Source organism: Canis aureus, chromosome 6, assembly GCF_053574225.1.
Source record: "Canis aureus isolate CA01 chromosome 6, VMU_Caureus_v.1.0, whole genome shotgun sequence".
NCBI lineage: Eukaryota > Metazoa > Chordata > Mammalia > Carnivora > Canidae > Canis > Canis aureus.
The window spans coordinates 40,941,328-40,960,462 of record NC_135616.1 but is presented as its reverse complement, the minus strand read 5'-3'; the positions used below and the strand labels follow the sequence as shown (position 1 = coordinate 40,960,462).

General features: G+C 43.7%; 1 protein-coding gene and 1 long non-coding RNA gene across 2 annotated transcripts in view; one reads left to right on the top strand and one right to left on the bottom strand.

Moving 5' to 3' along the window:
* Positions 1-408: 408 nt before the first annotated feature.
* On the top strand, positions 409-15,372 carry LOC144315923 (uncharacterized). Its single transcript, XR_013381657.1, has 2 exons — positions 409-1,187; positions 12,388-15,372. It is a non-coding gene; the product is annotated as an uncharacterized LOC144315923 (long non-coding RNA).
* Positions 10,885-19,135, bottom strand: part of FBXO28 (F-box protein 28) — a 33,572-nt gene continuing 25,321 nt past the window's right edge. The window contains exons 4-5 of the mRNA XM_077901249.1: positions 17,527-17,722; positions 10,885-15,424 (exon numbers count right to left, since the gene is read on the bottom strand). Of these exons, the coding sequence (XP_077757375.1) occupies positions 15,030-15,424; positions 17,527-17,722 (591 nt within the window). The 3' untranslated portion in view covers positions 10,885-15,029. The remainder of the gene's footprint in view (positions 15,425-17,526; positions 17,723-19,135) is intronic.

Sequence of the window (19,135 nt, the reverse complement as noted above, 5' to 3'; positions counted from 1 at the left end):
CCGCGCCCCGCGCCCCGCGCCCCGCGCCCCGCGCCCCGCGCCCCGCGCCCCGCTGGGGACCTGCGGCCGGCCTTGCGGGGCTGGCGCTCCCTGCTGGACTGCCCAGCGGCGCGGGGCTGCGGCTTCTCCCCCCCCGCCCCCTCCGCCCGCCGCCGCAGCCCCTGGCTCCTGCGCTGCGACCTCCTCCGCACCCCTGCGGCCAGGAAGGCCTCCAGAACCCGGTGGTGCGGCCAGGCGGGGCGGGGGAGGGGGTTTCCAGCAAGTCCACGGTGCCTGCCCACCCCGGCACCGCGGCTTCCTTGCGCTGGACCCGAAGGAGGGGTGTCTGTGCTGTCCGAGTGGGGGGACCCCTCGCCCGGCCCCTGGATGCTGTGCCCCTTCCTGTCCGCTCCAGGTCACCACCTGCTCTCCCACATTGAAACGGGCGTCCCCTTGTGTCTTTTCAACACTGGGGCGGGCGGGGGGGGATCCGCAGTCTGGGTGGTCACTGTGGAGCCGCGGGGACCAACTCCCGTGTGGGCGTGGGTGGGGCCCAGCCCTCCTCCTCTATGGCTGCCTTCCCCGCCCTAGGTCCACCGGCCAAGACTTCCCATCAGCCCAGAGCATGTATCTCCCTGCCGTCCCTGGCACCCCAGGGTCCCTCTGAGGGTCCTGCTGGTTCTGGAAACTTCCTTCAGAGCTACCCACTTCTGTCATACGGCAGTCCTTCCCCTTTTGGTGTCAAGGAGAAATGAGGAGTGCCAGTCCTGGAGGGGGGACTCGTTGTCCCCCACCCCACTCCCAGGGCCCTTTGATTCATCCCCAGGCCCCTCTGCCCTGTCTCCTAGGAGCTCCTTTCTGCTTCAGGGGCTTTATGGGGCCCTTGAGAGAAGGCCTCTCCTCTGGAAAGCAGAAACTGAGCAGTAATGGCTGGGAACATTCCAGCCACTACAGATGGCAAACAGCCTTCCAAAGCTTCATGGCTGGGACCAGCACTTGCAGCTCGTCCGGCTCAAAAAATGTTTGCAGATTCTCAAGGACCCCAGTGACTGTATGGTGCCTAAAATTATTTTTAATTTTGAACAGCCTACCTGAGGATATGATCAGAAGTTGAGGCTTTGGTGCCACTCCCTACTTGGACTCTGGAGGCCTCACAGTGTTTGCTGATCCTGTGTGCTATCCACGGGTCCTGACCAGGCTCACAACGTGTAAGTGGGTCAGTCTTAGCTCCTTCTCCGACCCTCCATTTCTCGGGAGCTTGTGGGCTTGGTGGTCAGGAGCTGTAAACATGCACCCTGCAAGGGTAGCTCTAGTGATTATGAACAGGATCATTCCGAGCATCTGGAGTTCACTTCCAAGCCATGGTCCCCGAGACCCAAACCAATCCAAATCGATCATGTCAAAGACCCTAAACCTGAAGGAGCCACTTTTGTGAGTGTAGTGGCTTATTCAGTGACTTTATGTAGCTGAGTTTCAGTGCTTCCCCAGAAATGTCAGTCCAAGTGCATCAGGTGGTGTTGGCCACGGCACAGGCACCTCCTTGTTCAGCCAAGAGATCATCCAGAGCTATGCTATCATTGGGAACAACACTGGCCTTGCAAAGATGGCAACCACTGGTGAGATGTTTTTGTGACTTTCCATCCGATTTAGATAATCATAAGAACGTGGGGGTGTAACTATCCTATGATGTGCATATTTATTTGTGTTTAATTGGGCAGGTGCAGTTATAATTGGAGAAAGATAAAAACAAGGCACTGGATGCTGTGGCCATGAGAGATTCCTTAAGTGACTTCTAAGGTGGAGGGAGGAATAGTTAGAAAGGAGATTGGTCACAGGGAGGACCAGAGGTCTCTAGCATCACGGACAGATAGGAGTTTTTTTATGACAGATCCAGCAGTCTGAAAGGTTACCCCAGGAGATACAAAAGATGGTGTTATCTTTCAAGGCCAATGCCAGTGTAAAGGAGAAGAAAGAGAAAAGAGTGTTTCATGTTTACAGTATGAGGGCTTGATCTGGCATCTCGGAAAGAAGCAGTTTACATCTATGATGTGGCTACTTCTCTTCCTCATCAGTTTGCTTCAGAGGTCTCCAGGGTCTGCAAAGGACCGGATGTCAGGTGGAGCCTTCTTTAGCTGAGATGTGTACCAAACATTCAAGTCACTAATGTGTGGCTGCCATCTGAGTAGTGAGGACAACTGGTGGTCCTTCCATGGGGATTTGAGAGCAGGCTTTGTTCCCAGTGATTGCAAATCAGAAGGGTGGGAGAGGATAGGAAACATTAGTTTGGAGAGTCATAGCCAGATATTTCAGCTAGAAGAATTCGAGATCCGTCCAGTTTACAGGTATAGAACAAATCCTCAAAGACAGCAAGACTAGAATTTAATGTCTACACAGGTGCAAACATAATTTTTCTCTCCATAATCACTTTTTTCCTCCCAGATAATCACAGTAAAATGATTTGTTTTTATTAAACCAGGTCTGATTATTTACATAGCGCAGCAAGAAGAGCAATTGACCATGTAAACTCTTTTAAAGGCTGCTTTGCTTGGACTTTTTCATTAGGAATTTCAGATTGAGGGGGCCCTGGGTGGTTCAGTGGTTGAGCGTCTGCCTTTGGCTCAGGTCATGATCCGGGGTCCTGAGATTAAGTCCCACATCAGGCTCCTTGCAGGGAGCCTCCTCTGCTTCTCTCTGCGTGTCTCTCATGAATAAATAAATAAAATCTTAAAACAATCCAGCCAAAAACAAAACAAAACAAAACTACCAAACAACAACAACACCCCCCCCCAAAAAAAAAGGTATTTCAGATTGAACTTTTAAAAGCTTCTGAGGCCAGGAAGCCAAGCCGAGGATTGTCATCAGATGTTACCTGCAATACTTATAGTTTGGGTGAATTCCTCTCTTCTTGAGATTCCCCCCAAATATCCTGAGGTTTGTAGGCCTACCAGGAAGTGACTTCCTTACTTACCTGACAAGGCTGCCAAGAACCGTGTGAGCAAGATTCCAGGTGGATTTATCCGAGCAGTGTGGTCATATCTGAGTCTTTGCATGTCTCTCTCAAATATGACATTCAAGCTAAACCCTTGATAATATAACCAGTGTTTCCTGTTGTGTCCTGTTACAAAGAGAACAGATTCTTACTGAACCTATGCAAATAACTACCTATATTGGCGTGAAAAGAATACTCAAGGAGATCCCTGGGTGGCTCAGCGGTTTGGCACCTGCCTTTGGCCCAGGGTGTGATCCTGGAGTCCCAGGATCAAGTCCCACATTGGGTTCCCTACATGGAGCCTGCTTCTCCCTTTTCCTGTGTCTCTGCCTCTCTCTCTCTCTCTGTGTGTGTGTGTGTCTCTCATGAATAAATAAATAAAATCTTAAAAAAAAAAAAAAGAATACTTAAGAGTTTCTGAATTCTGGAGGGAATAGGTGCAGAGAACAGGTTAAATATTTCATCTTTGTTTACAAATCTATACTTTAGCAAATTGCTGTAAGTCACAGATAATTTAAGAGAAGACATTTCCTTAAGTTAGGAAGAATAAAACATTAAGCAGTCAGCAGTGTTTCAAACAAAAAGTAAAAAATTATAATCATCCTCATAAGTTCGTTCAGCCCCATACAACTTGCTCTGCTTGAAACCAGTTTTTCTATTAGTTCTGGAAATTATTTTTTACAATTTATTTTTTAGTAATCTCTACACCCTACACGGGGCTCAAACTCATGACTCCAAGATCAAGAGTCACATACTCTACAGACTGAGCCAGCCAGGCACCCCAGTTCTGGAAATTTGTACCCAGTTTAGTTTTATGATTTTATTTTATTATTTTATTTTTTTAAATAAATTTTTATTTATTTATGATAGTCACACACAGAGAGAGAGAGAGGCAGAGACACAGGCAGAGGGAGAAGCATGCACCAGGCTCCACGCACCGGGAGCCCGACGTGGGATTCGATCCCGGGTCTCCAGGATCACGTCCTGGGCCAAAGGCAGGCGCCAAACCGCTGCACCACCCAGGGATGCCCTAGTTTTATGATTTTAAAGTTATCAGAAAAACTTGTACTTTTAGGGATGCCTGGGTGACTCAGGGGCTGACCATCTGCCTTTAGCTCAGGGTGTGATCCTGGGGTCTTGGGATCAAGTCCCACATCAGGCTCCCTGCGAGGAGCCTGCTTCTCCCTCTATGTCTCTACCTCTCTCTGTGTGTCTCTTATGAATAAATAAAATAATAAAATATTAAAATAAAAGGAGGGCAGCCCAAGTGGCTCAGCAGTTTAGCACCGCTCTCAGCCCAGGGTGTGATCCTGGAGACCCGGGATCGAGTCCCACATCAGTTTTCCTGCATGGAGCCTGCTTCTCCCTCTGCATGTGTCTCTGCCTCTTTCTCTCTCTCTGTCTCTCATGAATAAATAAATAAAATCTTTAAAAATAAAATATAATTACATTTTAAAAAAAGAAAAACTTGTACTTTTTGAAGTCTTTTCCATGAATCTCTTTGAAGATGAAACATTTTGCAGGAACACTTTAGGAAAAGTACTGGAGTAAAACAACAAAATAACTTTTTAGTAATAGCCATTCTGACAGGTGTAAGATGACATTTCATTGTGGATTTGACTTCCATTTCCCTCATGGTTAGTGATATTGAGCATTTTTTATGTGTTTTTTGGCCATCTATATGTCTTCTTTTTCCTACCAGTTTCTGAATATCAACTTCTAATTCGGACCATTTCTGACCACAGAGCTACTCAAAAAATCCTTTCAAATGAGAGCGTGTGGATGGATAAGTCAGTTATGCATCTGACTCTTGATTTTGGCTCAGGTCACGATCTCAGGGTCATGAGATCAAGCCCTGCATCAGGCTCCGTGCTGAGTGTGGAGACTGCTTGGGATTCTCTCTGCCCTCTCGCTTTGCCCCTCTTCTACTCATGCACACACGCGTTCACTGTCTTCCTCTATTAAAACAAATATCCTTTCAAATGAAACTTATTACCATTCCCATCCCCACCTGACTTGTATTTTTCTGTATTTCCCCAGGCAATAATTTTCTTCAACTTATATTTTTAAGCCAAAAAATTGCCACCCTCCCTGCCCCCATGAAAACCTGATAAAAAGGGAGCTGCTATGGTTAAAGTATAAAAGTTGGCCAGACATAGACAAAAAATAACGGGCATTAACAGAAGCTGAAGGAAGCAGGAAATAGGGAGCTATTGTTTAATGGGTATAGAGTTTGTGTTTGATATTAGAAGAAAGTTCTAGCACTGGATAGTGATGATGGTTGTACCACACTGTGAATATACTTAATGCCAATTATACACTTAAAAATGGTTAAAATGGTAAAGTGTCTTTTTTTTATTTTTTATTTATTTATGATAGTCACACACACAGAGAGAGAGAGAGGCAGAGACACAGGCAGAGGGAGAAGCAGGCTCCATGCACTGGGAGCCTGACATGGGATTTGATCCCGGGTCTCCAGGATCGCGCCCTGGGCCAAAGGCAGGCGCTAAACCGCTGCGCCACCCAGGGATCCCTAAAGTGTCTTATGTATATTTTATCATACACACACACAATTGAAGAATAGAGACATCAGAGAAATGTGAGACACCACTAAAATAATCAATATACATGTAATGGGAATGTAGTCAAATTTTTTCAAAGAAAGAAATAATTGAAAACCACCCAGATATGCTGGAAAACATTATTCCCTACATCCAAGAAGCTCAGTGGACACCAAGCTCATGGATTTGGTGGAAAAAAGAAGAGATCAATGCCCAGACACATCATTATGTCATTTACATCAGTAAAATGCTGAAACACAAGGAGAAAATCTTGAAAGAGCAAGAGAAAAATGACTCATCACATACAAGGAGACCCCACAGCTGTCAACAGCTGACTCCTCCTCAGAAGCAATGAAGACCAGAAGGCAGTGGGATGGCATAGTCAATGTGCTGGTGGGGGGTGGGGGGAAGCATCCTGGCAACTAAGAATCTTATATCCAGCAAAACGATCTTTCAGATATGAAGGTAAATATTTCCAAATAAACATAAACTGAGAGAATTTGTTGCTCAAAGAGCCATTTGCTAAGAAATACTAGAGGAAGTTCTTCACGCTGAGAGCAAATGACTCCAGAATATAACCAGAGGCCACTGGAAAAAATAAAAAGCACTAATAAAGGTAAGTAATTATAAAAGCTAGCATAAGCACTTATTTCTTCTACTTTCTTAATGATTTAAAAAGCAATTGTACAAAGCAATACGCATATAGTTGTATTGTTGGCCCGATAGCATATACAAATGTAAAATAATAACAACACATGTGATTGGAGCAAAGCTGCCTTGGAACAAGGAAATGAAACCAGATGGCAACTCAAATCCACAGAAACAAATGAAGAGAAATGAAAATGGTAAATAAAGCGAGTATAACAAAATCCATATACAGTCTCTCTCATCTTAGTTTCCTTCTGAGGCACAAAATTACATAAAGTAACAATTATAACTATTTAGGACTAGTAACATACACAGATGTAATATGTTTAACGATCATAGCACAAATTGGAGGAAAAGGAAATGGAACTATATAGGAGTATAAGGTTAGAATAAACTTGCAATATTTTGATAAGTTGTGTATGGTAAGCCCCTAGACCAACCATTATGAATTTAACAAAAACATGTAGTAGAAAAAAATCATTAAAGGAATTAAAATTTAACACAATTTTCATATAATGAAAATATTCACTAAATACAGAAGAAATCAGTAAGGAGGAATAGAGGGGGGAAAAGACATGAGACATAAGAAATAAAAGTAAGGGCAGCCCCGGTGGTGCAGTGGTTTGGTGCCGCCTGTAGCCTGGGGTGTGATCCTGGAGATGCGGGATCAAGTCCCACATTGGGCTCCCTGCATGGAGCCTGCTTCTCCCTCTGCCTGTGTCTCTGTCTCTCTCTCTCTGTGTGTGTGACTATCATAAATAAATAAAATCTTAAGAAAGAAAGAAAGAAAAGTAAAACAGCAATAATAAATCCAACTATATCAACAATAACATTAAATGTGAATGGATTAAGGAATCTAATAAAAAGGCAGAGATTGACAGACTAAATAAAAATATAAGCTCCAATAGAGATCTCCCTTGACTTCTGATAGGGTTATGTTGTAATAAACCCATAGTGAGTTAAAAATATAAACCATAAGTCAAAATACATTTGGGGCACCTGGCTGGCTCAGTTGGTGGAGCATGTGACTCTTGATCTTGGGGTTATAGGTTCAAGCCCCATGTTGGGTGTAGAAATGATTTTTAAAAATAATTTTAAAATATATTTAATATACCTAACCTACAGAACATCATAGCTTGGCCTTACCTAGTTTAAATGTGCTGAGAACACTCACGTTGGCCTATAGGTGGGCAAAACTACCTGTTTTATTTTTTATTTTTTTTAATTTTTATTTATTTATTTATTTATGATAGTCACACACAGAGAGAGAGAGAGGCAGAGACACAGGCAGAGGGAGGAGCAGGCTCCATGCACCGGGAGCTCGACGTGGGACTCGATCCCGGGTCTCCAGGATCGCGTCCTGGGCCAAAGGCAGGCACTAAACCACTGTGCCACCCAGGGATCCCAAAACTACCTGTTTTATAATAAAGTGTTGAATATCTCATGTAATTTATTGAATATAGCGTACTGAAAGTGAAAAGCAGAATGGTCATATCAGTAGTTTACACCCACAATCACATGGCTGACTGGATGCTATGACTTGTTGCTTCTGCCCACCATCACAAGACAGTGTTGTCTCAGACAGGAAAAAATGAAAATTCAAAGTATGGTTTCTACTGAATGCATATTGCTTTCACACCACTGTAACGTCAAAAAATTGTTAGTTGAACCATTGTAAGTTGGGGACTGTCTATATAGAGTGACTGCAAAAGAGACACTTCAGATTCAGAGATGCAAATAACTCGAAAATAAAATAACGAGAAAAGATATTTCATGCAACCCAAGAAAGCTGAGTGGTTCTGCACATGCCAGACACAACAGACTTTAACATTGAGATAAAGGAGCACCTGTGTGGCTCAGGTGGTAAAGCGTCTGCCTTTGGCTCAGGTCATGACCTTAGGTTCCTAGGATGAAGCCCCATGTCGGACTCCCTGCTCTATGGGGAGGAGTCTGCTTCTCCCTCTCCCTTTGCTGCTCCCCCTACTTGTGCTCTCTCTCAAAAAAATAAATGAAATCTTTAAAAAAAATGAACAGAGATAAAGAGGGTCTTTTTCTAATGATAGCATAGCTGATAGAACTCAGGGGTCAGGACAATTCAACTATAATAGCTGGAGACTTGAATTTCCCACTTCCAATAGGGCAGAGAACAATCAGACAGGAAGAGAAGACTTGGAAACTCTATGAGCCCCCCAGATCTACAAAATATCTACAGAAGACTCTACACAAAACAGCAGGATACATATTCTTCCTGGGTACAACAGGAAATGTCCTCTCAGATACACCCCATTCTGGGTCATAAACTAAGCTTTGAAAAGTAAAGAGGTCTGCAATGATGTGAGGTATGGTTCCTGACTACCGGGGAATGAAATTTGTTTTTGTTTTGTTTTTTAAAGATTTTATTTATTTATTCATGAGAGACAGAGAGATGCAGAGACATAGGCAGAGGGAGAAGCAGGACCCCCGCAAGGAGGCTGATGCGGGACTTGATCCCGGATCCTGGGATCATGCCCTGAGCCAAAGACAGATGCCCAACCACTGAACCACCCAGGCGTCCCTGGGGAATGAAATTTGAAGTAAAAAATGGAAAGAAATTTGGGAAACTCATGTATATGTGGGAATTAATCAACGCAGTCCTAAGTAACCAAGAAGTCAAAGTCACATAGAAAACCAGAAAATATTTGAGATGAATGGAAATTAAGACACAGTGCACAAAAAGTGGTGGGACTCCGCCCATCAGTGCTTCGAGGGAAATCTGTAGTTGTCAATGCCTCTCATTTTTCCCAATTTTGTTTTTACTGTGGTAACATACACACAACATAAATTTCCTGCCTGAACCACTTCAGTGGTATAAAGTCCATTTGTATTGTGCGATCATCACCACGAGCCAACTTCTGAACTGTTTCCCTCTTGCAAGATGGAAACTTTGCCCCTCACCGCTCTCCCCATCCCCTGGTAGCCATCATTCTACTTTCTGAGCCTAGATTTTGACGAATCCAAGTATGCTATATAATAAAGACAGTATTTGTCTTTATGTGACTGGCTTCTTTCACTGAGTAGGATGCCCACAAAGTACATCCATGCTGTAGCAGACGTCAGAATCTCCTTTCTTTTGAAGGCTGAATATATTCCATGGTATGCACACGCTGTCAGTGGACATGCTGGTGGTTTCCACATTTTAGCTGTGGCAAATAGCTTCTATGAACACGGTATACTAATATTCTCTTCAAGACCCTGCTTTCCAATGCTTCTATATACCCAGACATGGCATGGCTAGGTCATGTGATCATTCCGTTTTTAATTTTTTTAGTGTTTGACAGTTTATTTAAAGGATATGATGAAGGATATGAATCAGTAGCCAGATAGAATTGACGCACAGGGTTAGGCATGGGAAAGGGGCTTGGAACGTCCCCTCCAGCCACATTTCACAGGTTCACCAACCCAGGAGCTCAGATTTTTAATTTTTTTTTCTTCAGATTTTTAATTTTTTGAGGACTCCCCAAACTGTTTTCCACAGCAGCTGTACCACTTTATTGCTGCCAACAGGGCAGGATAATTCCAGACTCTCCATCCTTGCCAATATTTGTGATTTTCTGTTTTTTGTTTTTTAAATTTAGTAGCCATCATAATAGATGAGAGGTGGCATCTCATTGTAACTTTGGTTTGCATTTCCCTAATAGGTGCTGATAAGCATGTGCTTCTTGGCCATTTGTATATATCCTCCGGAGAGATGTCTATTCAGGTCTTCAGTTTTAAATTGTTTGGTTTTTTGTTTTGTTTTGTTTTGTTTTTTACTGCTGAAGTTTAGGAGTTCTCTATACGTTGTGGATATGAACTACTTATTAGATACACGATTTGCAAAGAATTACTTCCATTTTGTGGGTGGTTTTTTAATTGTTGATAGTGTCTTCTGATGCAAACTTTAAGTTTTCTTGGAAGTCCAATTGGTGAGATTGATTTGTATGTTTCCATTTCATCGAAATTCTGAACATTGGTTTTAGAGCTGGAGGGAATTTTGAAAAGAGAATTGATGTTCGTCCCTGACAGGGCAAAAGAACTGGTGGTGAACACTCTTTTGAACTGATTGGCAACATATACTAGAGTACGGCAACTATGGACTTGTGTTGGTGGCTTCAGACCCCATCTACTGTTAGGACTGCCTCTTGTACAGGACTGCAGGTCCCAGAAGCCTTGAACGTGTTCCACCTGCATGCTTCGGATCAATCTATTGCCAAGAAACTTCAGGACAAAAGTTATCTTTTCCAAGCGCAGCCTTTTTGGGCTATTAAGTTCTTCTATGTGTTATTCTTGACAGTGGCAGTTTGGTCATTGACTGGTTCTAGTAGATGTATGGAATGTTCATCTATATATTTATTATTAAAACTAGAATTACTGTAATCTAGAGTCTCAAAGCTCCCCACTGGTTTAGGATGTAGTACAGCATGGTGGGAAGTACAGAAGCTTTGGCGGCAGGCAGGTCTGTGTTCAAATCCCACTTAGGCACTTGGTTGAATATTGTGAATGTGCAGCTTACCCCGTGTTCATGTTCCCTAGGGTGCACCTGCTTTCTAGGGCGGCTATGAAGACCAGGACCCGTGGAACACACACAACACATGGTGTTTCCGGAGGTGGTAGCTAGTTATAGCGGTGTTTGCTAGAAGTGGAGCTCCATCACCTTTTGTGCATGAAATACAAAGAAAACAAGTAGCGTTGGTTACAACACATTTATTTACGTACCCTGTTGTGTGAGCGGGAGGTGCTTTTCATTTCCAATAATTGAATTAGGTTATAACAATTAAAATTCCAGAAGGCAAACTAGTAACTCATTGTTGCTCATGAGCATAAGTAAACAGACATGGTACCACATAAGGAATTTCAAACACTTCTAAACTTTTGGTATAGCTTTGAATATGGACCGGTATACTTTGGCAATTGACCCAATAGATTTCCAATATGCTTCTAAAATCCCATGGTTCTCTCCAGACACAACAGGACAAGTTTAACTTTTGATTTTAGCAATTTAGCAATTATTCTGAGCAAGCTGGAAAAAGCCAACATTACTTGGGCCTATCATACTTGCCACAGATACAATGCACTATTAAAAATAAAATGGTGGGCAGCAGTTGACTGATTGCCAGTTTAATTTTTTTGATTGCTTCAGTATTTTTTGGAAAATAATTGATCCCTGATGGCAGGCTACTGAAGCTTGTCATTTCCGGGGTGTTTTAACTTACTAATCTTTTGTGGACTAGTTAAAGGGACTCAGATCTTGAGAAGTTGGATGGCATTATCAGATTGGATTTCACATCATCTATTAGAAATAGCCAGTTACAAGCCAGGATCCTATGGGACATCTACCTTTCAGAATGCTTTTATTCCCGGCTCCAGATCGTACTTACATATTTTTAGAGGGTTGGATAGGTGTCAACAAATGGGTACACACCACTAGGGCAGGATGTAAGAATGTGCTGATCACCAAGAATGAGATTTTACATTACATTAAATTAAAATTCTATACTGTTGGAAACAGAGAAGATCGGGAGTTCCTAGATCCTAGAAAAATATTATGGCTAAGGAAATAGAGAACTCAGGAAAGGGATCCACCTCCAAGAAACTCTCTCAGTAAAACAGAATTAAGTGCCCTGTCTCAGGAAACAGTTTATTACTAATAAGGAACTGGGACATCATACATTGTTTCTTTGGAGACTAAAGTGCAGGCTATGAAATGGCATAGAAAACAATGCAAAAAATAGTGCAATCTCAAGGTGCCATGGTTTTTGCTTCTTACACATAGCCTCTGTTCATATGTCCATCTTATCTAAAAAAAAAAATCCAGCTATAGTGACACCTTTAGCTTATTTATTTAGTCATGACTTATACTGTTTGACCCACCTTTGGGGCTACATAGAATATTTCAACATGTTAACAAGTAGAATAGAGCATACATCTTGAAACTACTAAATAGAGATTAAGGCAAGCCCCTTATAATTCAGTACTCCAAAAACCACGTTTTACAAAGAAAACAAAAAAGAAAAAAGCTGCTTCTAAAACCAGTGGCTTTAGACCAGATGGCACCCCAATGGTTTTTAAAACAGTATGATTAATTAGTGAGTTTGTGTCTGCCCCATTATTTCCAGGCTCTGTACAGCAAAATAGGAGCTTGAAAAGCAGCAGGTTCTGTAATCTCATGTCCTGAAATCATTTGTATTTCAGATTATGTGAAAACCAGACCAAATCTGTGTGGGAGAGACGTGGAGGGCCCTGTGCCTGTGAGGCAGGGGCAAGTCCCCTTGTGTCTGGGTCAGTGGTGCTGGACCATAATCAATTCACAAGTGGGAGTGGACCTGTCAGCACAGAAGTCTCTGAAAAACAGCCAAGGAAGATGACATGGGTGACTCAGGGACTCTTAATCAAGGACAACATGACGCTAACAGCACTGAAACCCCTGGGGTCTAACCCTCAGGTGAGATGGCTCCTGCTCAGGGGCTCATCCACAATTGACATGTCAGTTTCAGTTGGTCAAAATAATTTGTGATTTGTCAAACCCTAAATCCCACTATGCGATCCAAAAGTTAAGTGTAAGAGCTATTGAATCGGTCAAGGCCACAGCCTCACACGATTTTTGGCAAGACGCCTTAAGGAAGATTAAGACTTGAATGGACAACCGTAGTGCGTACAAGTGGGGCCCATGGACCTTATGGACAGTGACACGTGTATCCTGCAGAAATCTGGATTCCGAAACTCAAAATCTACCTTCTGATGGTGTGAAAGCCAAATACTCATGTTAACGAATGGAAGACTCTACATACATTTGGGTATCTATGTGTGGTTTAAAAAGCAATCCAAGAAAGTGGAAATAATTCATTAACAACTGTTAGTCATCTGAGGTCCTATCCCTTTGATGCATTAAGGATCCTACTTTGTAAACCTGTAAACATGTTACCTGGTTACTCTAGCATCTTCCTATTACCAGGAAGGCGGAATATTAACAGCCATGAGTACTCCAGCAGGCCTGCTCCAGAGTCAGGACAATATGGCTCAATCCTAGGATTACAAAAATGACACCTGCCGAGAAAACAAGTTCCAGACGGGGACTTTTACGGATGACCTTGGCTGACAAATGTTTTTTGGAAATTGTTTATTTTAAAATTACCTTCCCAACAAACCATGAAACACTTGGATGTTATATGGTTTTTTTCACTGAAAACATACTACATTGTAAATGGGAGTTTCCAAGCCAGACAGAGAATTGATCAAAATCTAAGGACAGTATTATGTAAGGAAAATATTAAAAATGGGTAAGAAAAAGTTTCATTTGGTGAGGTGATGTCATGGTGGGCGGATAAAAAGGGCGGCAACCTTGTGCTTTTGTTCCACTAAGGTACTTACCCAAACCTTAGGTTTCATGCAGGTGTCAAACTCCCACCTGGACAGGGGTCATTTCCTATATTACACCTAAGCCTATTTGAAATAACTGAAGCCCAAAGCAACAGTTGGTAAAAGTTGATAAAAGAACTTATCAAATAATAACTACATAATTTAGTACATGAAAATAAAATGAGGACAGTCATCGTTGAATGCCTCAAAAATATCCACCTGGGGAAAGTAACCACTGCACACGATTTGGAGGTGCTTAAAGTGACCGCTTAGAAGGGTGAACAGTGCAAGACATGCTTTTCCAGTTACACGCTCAAAACAGGAGTGCAAACGAAATTAAAGCTTTGTTTAAAGTTGTAGAATAAGGAAAGCTTGAAACTAATATTTAAATGCTTCCCTCAGGTCGTCCCCCAGAAACAAAACGATCAAAATGCTTTCTCAGAGTACGCTTTTCTCCAACGAGCTTTCTTTCAATGGCAACACTGCAGCCCACGGCTGAATCCCCTACTCATACCCGCAGTGGTGAGGAAGGGACGCTACACCAGTCACCAGAGTTCCGACACTGATAGAGCCTGGGAGTTTGGGGTTCTGCCTCGGCCCATGTACCTGAACCCTAACGAAAACAGATGGGCTTCCATGCTCCCTTGTTCCTGTGAAAGCAGAGGACAAATGGTCTGACAAATGCCTCCCTGGAGGCAAGCTGTCGTGGTGGTAGGAGATGTCAGGCGCTCTAATAAACTAACGCTGCTCTAAAAAGTGGAGAAGTATAGAGGTTCAAGGTCCATACCAGTGCAAGAGCTTCTTAAGTGAGCTGACTAGGCAATGCATGCATCCATGCAAATGGAGGACATGGCCCCAGAAGAGAAATGAAAACATGTATATAACAACTGGATAAGTCCCTTGCCAGTAGTTTATAAAAATAGATAGTCAATACTGTAGAGGCCCCTTCTACAGCCAACACTATGGAAGTCCGTTTTAGTTACCCATTACTTTGATACCAAAAAGCATTTACTACTTTTCAGACATTCCAGACAAAGGTCACTTATAACAAAAAGTCAACTTTTTTTTTTTTTTAAACAAGATATTGTCCATTTAAAAAGTAGGTCTTTTCTTTCAAGTGAAACAGGACATTTTTCTGTATTAAACTTAACTTCTAGTCTGTCCAGACTGGTTTGTTTCAGATCCTTCTGTAATGTGCATATATGCAGAAACAAATAAACTTACTTTAGACATTATCTGCACAGAAAAAAGTTAACTCCTCAAAACATGATAGAACAGGTCTGGTTAGTACAAATCTATTGCAAAGTAAAAAGATTCTGTGCATCAGTTCAACTGGGAGAAGCGGGAAGAGTCCAAGCAGGAGTCGTGCTCCTTCCGAAGGCCTGGCAGCCTGGGGGGCACCGAGGCTCCCAGGTCCTGCAGGCAGAACCACTCAGCTGCTGAGCACGTCTTCCTCTGGCGCTGGAAACACTCCCCCTTTACTTTCTATTCCGGAGACGCTTTGATTTCCTAAGGGAGTCTATGGCTTCTGCTGCCTTCTTCCGTTTCCGAGGAGACTCTTCGTTGGCCCCTGACCCAGAGGAGCTCCCCACCGCACTCTCCATGACCTCCCGCAGTTTGCGCTCCAGCTCCGCCAGCCGTGCGTTCTGTTCGCCTATGATCTGGGTCTGCTCCAGCAGTTTCTGGTCCTGGTCCTGAAGTTGCTTCTGCTGCTCCTGCACTTTGGTGCGAAGCTCAGAGATCTCGCGCCTGAGAACAGTCACACCAGCGCCGTTGGTCTTGACCTGCTGCTGGAGTTTGGTGACCTCTTGTCTTGAGGGGTTCTGCTTGGAAAAGAGCTGCATCGTCGTGAGGGCTGCGGAAGGTCCTGGAACTGTGGAGACACAGTGTTAAATGGTCCATCAATCACTCAAAATGTCTCACTACCAGTAAGACTTCCGTCATGAAACTTACTCTGAAATAGAATGCCCTTAAAACATCACTTCAGATAATGTTCTCTCTGCAATCTACTTGGTTGAATGGATTAATCAGACAGCCCTGTCTTAGGAGTAAAGGAGTCTGAATTCTGATGCTTGGGTTCATCTGGCACCGTGTGGATTGCCAGTAATGGAGAACAACGTTTAACGGCATAAACTTGGACTAAAATATAATAAAACATTTTCAAGACCTACTAAGAAAACACTAGTAAAATTAGACTATTTTCTATCTTATTTCACAGGAGCAAACATAAACATTTGTTTTATAAGCACAGGCCTATTATGCCCTTAAGTTCTTTCAGCACTTAGCTCTATGCAAGAGTTTCAACTTTAGCCAGACAGGGAGGGATACCATCAAACAGTGGGTTACGTCACATACGATGACCACAAAGAATCTCCCATGTGACGCAGGAAGAAGGCTTTGGAATCATTCTGTTATAGGAATAAGAGAAGGTAACATTGGCATAAAAATCACTGCCATAAACTAATAACCTACTTTTTAAAAACTAAAAGAATTTTTTTTTTAAAGATTTTATTTATTTATTCATGAGAGACACACACACAGAGAGAGAGGCTGAGACACAGGCAGAGGGAGAAGCAGGCTCCATGCAAGGAGCCTGATGTGGGACTTGATCCTGGGTCCCCAGGATCACACCCTGGGCTGCAGGCGGCGCTAAACCGCTGCGCCACCAGGGCTGCCCAAAAACTAAAAGTCTTCTAAAAGAACCAGATGAATCCATTTATACCCTAAACCCATCATGACAGTTTTCTCTTTATACATATAAAGAACCAGGTTATTTCCTGCACCAATGCATTCTTCCTTCTCTCTCTGCTTACCTTCATCTAATTTCCACTAACACATCAAGGCTTAGATCAATTCTTCTTATTTCTTGTGAACTCTCAATGAGACCAGTCAACAAGGGTTCTAGCTTCCTTAAGATCCTTTCTCTGCTATTCATTAGGCATTTCCATGGACCCTTCTTTAAAAGATTTCTCTTACCAATGACCATTTAACTTTGAGTCTGGATATGTCTTACCTTTTGACATAATAAGGTCCTTGAGATCAAACACCATGTATTACCCTTCCTTTTAGTCTCCACAGTACACAGTACAGTGCTGTGCGCATAATAGGTACTCAATAAATAACTGACGTATTAATGCCGAGATGCTGTAGGCTTTATTATTCAATTACAGAAAGCCACTTGGTTACCCTACTGAGCATTCCAGGAAGCTATCTAATCCAAACAAAACAAAAAGTCTTACTAAAAATTTTTTCCTGATTTAAAGTATTTGCAAGGGTTGAAGATATTTTTAACAATTTAGTCTTTCAGTAGATAAAGGCACAAATCCCTCGGCTCTGATACACTTTTGCAAAATAGCTACCACAGAAGCAGTGATTGCGCTCAAAATAGCTTTATATACCCTGTCTTTTAAAGTAGGAGCCAGACACTCTAGGGGCTGAAATATTAAGTGAATATTCCATGAATAATTTTGGGGGGTTTTATCTGGTATATTTAATTCTGTTTTGGCATAACGGATATTAGCCAGACAGAATCAGCATTAAAAAAAAAAAAAAAAACCCAAAAACAAACAAAAAGCCAACAACAACAAAAAAAACAAAAAACAACCACCCAAAAAACCCCACCCCAAACAATACCAACAACCCACAAAACCACCCATACATATATATGGCTTTTAGCCCAGAAGTTCTAACAAATTTATTGTAAGTCCGTAGTTGTGGATATATATAAAGATTTAGCCACGAGATTGTCCTTCAAAGAGTTTAAACACTGAAACTAAAGACAAATGTGCTCAACAGTAGTGGATCAGTTATACATGTTATGGTCTGTAATCAACCTGTCATTAAAAATCATGTTACAAATACATATTTACAGATACAGAAAAGGTGACAATGTATGATTAAGTGGGGGTGGGGGAGAGCAAGTTATGAAACTATATATGAATGTTACTTTAAATTGAACATAAGAACAAGAGCTACCTGGAGGAGAGCCCATGAGTCTTCCAGACACATCTGATCCTGGTAACTTTCTCTTGAGAATGGGCACGATCTTCTCATCGAAGTACTCCATTGCCATGGAGGAGATGTCCCTTAACTCCTGAAGTACCTCATGGGCTCGCTGAGGGGCTCTGGTAGAATTGACATATCTCAACACACGATAAATCTCATCGATCACCTAAAATAAGGAGTTCTCATTAGCACTTCCAATTCTGTGTTTAGAAAAAAATTGCTAAATAGGGAGAGAAGTGACAGCTTATTTTGCAATCCCTGTAAAGACCTATGGGGTGAACAACACCATCTGTAACGCACAGCTTTTGGCTTGTTGAAATTCTTTGTGAGTTTCACAAACATATTTATTAGGATTTTCTGTAGCAGGTGCTGAGGCTAAGGAATCAGGGTGAATAAAAATACAGCTCTTGCTCTGATGGAAATCACAATGTAAGGGAGCGACAGGTTGTGTTACAAAGTGTTGGTATGAGCTGCTAGAGAAGCCTTAGGACTAAACAATGATACTGAATTCTGTCTGCGATGATGGGGAGAAGAACTGACCCAAAGCCCTGGGACCCAGCTCAATTTCCTGCTCTGGGACGAGGTGTTCTGGCCTCCAAGCTTTTCTTTCTCTTAAGACTTGCTATGGATTGGAATGAAGAGGGGAGGGGCAAGATGGCGGAAGAGTAGGGTCTCCAAATCACCTGTCTCCACCAAATTACCTAGAAAACCCTCCAATCATCCTGAAAATCTATGAATTCGGCCTGAGAATTAAAGAGAGAACACCTGGAATGCAACAGTGAGAAGAGTTCGCGCTTCTATCAAGGTAGGAAGACGGGGAAAAAGAAATAAAGAAACAAAGGCCTCCAAGGGGGAGGGGCCCCGCGAGGAGCCGGGCTGAGGCCGGGGCGAGTGTCCCCAGGACAGGAGAGCCCCGTCCCGGAGGAGCAGGAGCTGCACCAACCTTCCCGGGCGGAAAGGGGCTCGCAGGGAGTTGGAGCAGGACCCAGGAGGGCGGGGATGCCCTCGGGCTCCCCGGGACAGTAACAGCAACTGCGCGCCCAGGAGAGTGCGCCGAGCTCCCTAAGGGCTGCAGCGCGCACGGCGGGACCCGGCGGGACCCGGAGCAGCTGAAGGGGCTCGGGGGCGGCTCCGCGGAGGGGGCTGCGCGGCCCCGGGAGCAGCTCGGAGGGGCTCGGGCAGAGGAAGAGGCTCCGTGCGGAGGGGGCTGCGCGGTTCCAGGAGCAGCTCGGGGTGCTCGGGCGGCGGCTCCGCGGAGGGGGCTGCGCGGCCTGGGAGCGCGAATCCACCAGCGCAGGCTCCTGAGCACAGGGCGCCGGGACACAGCCCAGGATCCCGCCTCCCCCAGGACAGGCAGAGGCTGGGAGGGCCCAGGACAGCAAGGACGCTCCTGCCCCAGCTGAGCAGATCAGCGGCCCCGCCCCGGAGCCTCCAGGCCCTGCAGACCGAGAGCTCCGGAGTTACTGCGGGGGCTGAATCCAGGGCTCCAGAGCTGCCCCGCCACTGGGGCTGTTCCTCCTGCGGCCTCACGGGGTAAACAACCCCCACTGAGCCCTGCACCAGGCAGGGGCACAGCAGC